The 4,522-nt window shown below is 54.8% G+C and overlaps 1 protein-coding gene across 1 annotated transcript in view; it reads right to left on the bottom strand.

Moving 5' to 3' along the window:
• Nucleotides 1-1,159: 1,159 nt before the first annotated feature.
• The window catches only part of LOC123510059 (univin-like), a 38,099-nt gene continuing 34,736 nt past the window's right edge, over nt 1,160-4,522 (bottom strand). The window contains exon 3 of the mRNA XM_045264841.1: nt 1,160-3,513. Coding sequence (XP_045120776.1) covers nt 2,654-3,513 — 860 coding nt within the window. The 3' untranslated portion in view covers nt 1,160-2,653. The remainder of the gene's footprint in view (nt 3,514-4,522) is intronic.

Raw genomic sequence — 4,522 nt, 5'->3', positions numbered from 1 at the left:
ACGCACACACGCACACACACACACACACACACACACGCACACAGACAAGACAGACAGACAGACAGACAGACAGACAGACGCCTAAACCAAAACCAAATAAAATAAGAAAAAAAAAATAGAAACAGAAGAGAGAGAATACAACAACAACAACAACAGCAACAACAACAGCAACAACAACACACACATCACAATACAGAGTTGTTTTTTTTTGTGTTGCTATGGTAATAATGGTACGAACAGTTTGCCTAACGTTTAAACCTGTAAGCGTGAAACTCTCTCAATAAACACCTTGAAACACCTGCCTGAAATACCTGTGTTTTTTTTAATTAATTACCTAACACTCGCACTGAAGAACTGGGACGAGGAGGAGGAGGAGGAGGAGGAGGAGGAGGTTGGAGGAGAAGAACGTGAATACCTCTCCCCTTGGCGTCTAAAGGGTAACTGAAGCAACAGCCAATAAGGACCTCTCAGATACCCTCACTCCCTGGATCTTGTCTCTGATTGGCTAACACTGTCACTCTTGCACCGTGATTGGACCGTCTGAGGAGAGGGCCAAACCGAGGCTGTGATTGGCTTGTTAGGTTAGGAGTCACGTGACCTGCCTTGGCCTATCATAGAACACCGAGGCTACGTTAGGTCAGGTCAAGTAAGGTTAGGTTGGGACACACATACACACACACACACACACCAAAATGAAACTAAAAACATTAACCATTTAAATTACTGCTTTTTTAGGGAGGGGGGGGTGATGGAGAGGTGTGACGGGGGGGAGGGGGGCAGGGAAGGAAGGGGGAATTAATACTCTCCTGTCTGAGTCTTGTGCATGCATTGATGTGTGCAATAAATAAGTTAATGTGACGTGAATGAGGTGATGAGGTCATTGGGTGAGGTGAGGTCAAGCCAGGTAAGGCTAGGTAAGGCAAGGTTGGGTTGGGTTGGGTTAAGTTAGGTAAGGTAAGGTAAGGTTGGGTTGGGTTTGGTTTGGTTAGGTTGGGTTGGGTCAAGTCAGGTAAGGCTAGGTAAGGTAAGGTTAGGTTGGGTTGGGTTGGGCTGGGAAAGATTAGGTTGGGCTAGGTAAGGTTAGGTTAGGTTAGGTTAGGTTAGGTTGGGTTGGGTTGGGTTGGGTTGGACTGGGTTGGGTTGAGTTAGGTTAGGTTAGGTTGGGTTGGGTAAGGTTGGGTTAGGTTAACATGGAACTGTACAGGTAAAGTTTTGTTTGTAATCTAAACCAAGGAAAACATAGCGAATCTTTACAAAAAACTAACATCTTTGATAAAATTAGGGAGGGAAAAATGAGAAAATGATTAAAAATGATCTGGAAAGAAGTAAAGAAGAAAACCGTTGTGGATATGAGAAGACAAGGTGGTGGTGGTGGTGGTGGTGGTGGCGGTGGTCTGGTTCGATACACTGGCGCACCGAAACACTGATGGTTCGAGACAGCAGTTCGAATCCCATCACGTGCACCACACACACACACACACACACGCGGGAGCCGGAGCGAGTGAGGCGCCATCGTTACAACTGAACACAAACAAACTATGGCACAAACAAACAAACGAGTGAACAAACAAGTCGAGGCAAACAAACAGGAACAAAGAAACAACCAAAGCAAACAGAAGCTGCGGTCAAAGAAATAAAAGTGTGTACAAAAAATATAGTTGATGTTACTAATGAGAATGATTGTTTGTTTGTCATTGTCTTCCCCCCTTCCTTCTCCCTCCCCCTCCCCCTCCCCCTCCCCCCTCCCCCATGCAGGCTGTGGGCCACTAACAGGACAGACAGACAGACAGACACACAGACAACACCGGCGTGCTGCAGCGACTGGCGGGGTAACTCTATGGAGTAGTGGTGATGACACGTGGGGCGCAGGGGGCGTGGCGACCCCTGGCGGCCACGGATGTGTACATTTATCACAGCGGGACACTGAACACCGACACCGACACACGCACACGCATGTACACGCACGCACGCACGCACGCACAGTGCGGCGGAACCCAAGTCGTCAACATTAGCGTCAAGGAAAGGAGAGTTGAGGCGACCACTTGTTCCGACGCCAGGAATGGGGATGGGGAGGTGGGTGGGGGGCACGGGGGTCACAGGGCACGGGGGACACAGGGGTCACAGGGGGCAGGGAACAACCGCACCAGTGACGCGAGGCTGACGCTCACGCCAAACACCAAGATGGCGACACCCGTGTCCATATAAAAGTATAAACTGAGGGCGAGCAGCGGCTGTGAGGGACGCAGCGCGGCGCAGGGACCGCCACCCCTCACTGTCTGTCTCCGTGACGCACGCACGCACACACACACACGTGTACCGACACGTACACATGTACACACATGCACACACACACATACAGCCACACACACAGCTACACACACACAGCTACACACACACACACACACACACACAGCAGGTGGGTGGGGTCGGGGCGGGGCGGGCCTGCCACACGCTGCTGCCCTCACTCAACTAAGGAACACCGCGACGCGTGAGGAACGGTAACGTCCACTGAACACACGGAGCACACGGGGCACGGCGAGGCTGGCGGGCGGCGCGACGCCCTGCCGCTACGGGAAGCGTAGTGGGTGACTAGTGGGAGCAGCGGGGCGGCGGCGGCGGTGGCGGCGACGGCGGCGGAGGCAGCGGCGGCGGCTCAGGCACAGCCGCAGGCCGTCACGATCATGTCGTCCCAGTAGGTGGTGGTGATCCTGCCCTCCTTGGTGAGGTGCAAGATGTGCAGGCCGCGCAGGGCGGTGGGCGCGCAGCACGGCCTGGGGATCTTCTTCTTGTGCTGCAGCTTGAGGAGTGACTGCAGCAGGGCGTGCTCATTGGCGGGGTTGTAACGCGGGGGGCACCGCCCGCTGCAGTAAAACGCGTCGAACTCATTGGGCGACTCGATGAACTCAAAGTCCGGTAAGTCCTTGAAGCGCACCTTCATGCTGCGGCGGCAGCAGTTGGAGCGGCGGCGGCGCCCCGACAGGTTCATGTCGCGACAGTCGCCGCGCTTCCTCCCCTTGGCGCGCGTGGCGCGGCTCAGCTGCGTAGAGCGCTTGGCGCGGCGCCCCGCCGGCAGCTCCGTCACCACGTCCAGCGTGGGCACGTGCGTCGTGTTGGAGGCCGCGGCTCCCGTGTAGATGGTGACACCCGCGGCGGCACAGTCCGGGCAGCGCACCAGCACGCCCGCGTCCTCCCGCGGCGCCCGCACCCACTCCCGCACCGCCTGCGTGACATCCACGGAGAGCCACTCGTCGCCCGCAGCCGTCACGTTGAGCGTCTGCAGCAGCACGGGCCGCGCCTGCTGCTTCTTGCGGCGGCGGCGGCGGCTCCCTTGGCTCATCTGGTACACGCTCACAGCTACGGTGGCGGGCGTGGCGTCCTGCAGGGCGGCGCCCGTCTTCCACAGGCGGCATGTGGCCTGCTTCACGTCGTGGGCGTGGTGGTACACGCGCCGCACGGGCACCGCCACGTGGAAGTGTACCACCTGTCCAGCGCCCTGCGTGCTGCGCCGCCCACCTGGGGACACAGGGTGGTTAGCGGGGGAAACACAGGGGCACACATGGGGCAGCGGGGAGGGACGAGGGTGGCCAGGAAACATGGGGAGGGAGATGTTTGCCCTGCCACACACGCCAGATAAAGCGGCGGGGGGGGTGGGGGTACACAGAGGGAGTGTGAGGGTGGGGGTGAAGGAATGTGTGGAATGAAATGGAGTGGGATGAGATAATAAAGAGGAACAGGTGGTGTGTGATAGCTGGCGACGGAGGAGGAGGAGGAGGAGGAGGAGGAGGAAGAATGCGGTGAGTTTACAGTGGAGAAGTCAGGTGGAGGTGAGTCAGGGGCGTGGAGCTGTCAGGAGGAAGAGGAAGAGGAAGAAGAGGAGGAGGAGGAGGAGTAAGAAAAATCATAAGACTAAGAAAGAGACAATAAGGAGAGCAACAAGGAGACAAACACAGCAGAGCAACACAGCGGGAAGGAAAAGGATGATACGAGGAAACAGCGAGGAAAACACAGCATCATTGTCATCCCACTTAGAATGACCATCCTCATTATTACCATCATTATTATTGTCATCATTATCATCATCATTGTTATTATCATCATCATCATCATCATCATCATTCACTCTACACACACACACACACACACACACACACACACACACACACACACACACACACACACACACATTTTTAGTGACATCTATACCACTCACACCTCTCTCTCTCTCTCTCTCTCTCTCTCTCTCTCCGGAAACATCTTCGTCCCCCTCCTCTTCCTCCTCCTCCAAAGCATCCTCATTCCTTCCCTAATTGAGAGAGAGAGAGAGAGAGAGAGAGAGAGAGAGAGAGAGAGAGAGAGAGAGAGAGAGAGAGAGAGAGAGAGAGAGAGATATGCATAGATACATAGATACAGAGAGAGAGAGAGAGAGAGAGAGAGAGAGAGAGAGAGAGAGAGAGAGAGAGAGGAAACCGCCATTAGCTTTCACCACTAAACTGTTATGAATTTCAGATCACTTGGCCATTTA

Source organism: Portunus trituberculatus, chromosome 3, assembly GCF_017591435.1.
Source record: "Portunus trituberculatus isolate SZX2019 chromosome 3, ASM1759143v1, whole genome shotgun sequence".
Taxonomy (NCBI): domain Eukaryota; kingdom Metazoa; phylum Arthropoda; class Malacostraca; order Decapoda; family Portunidae; genus Portunus; species Portunus trituberculatus.
Note: the sequence above shows the minus strand (reverse complement) of the source record. Positions and strands in the feature narration are given on the sequence as shown.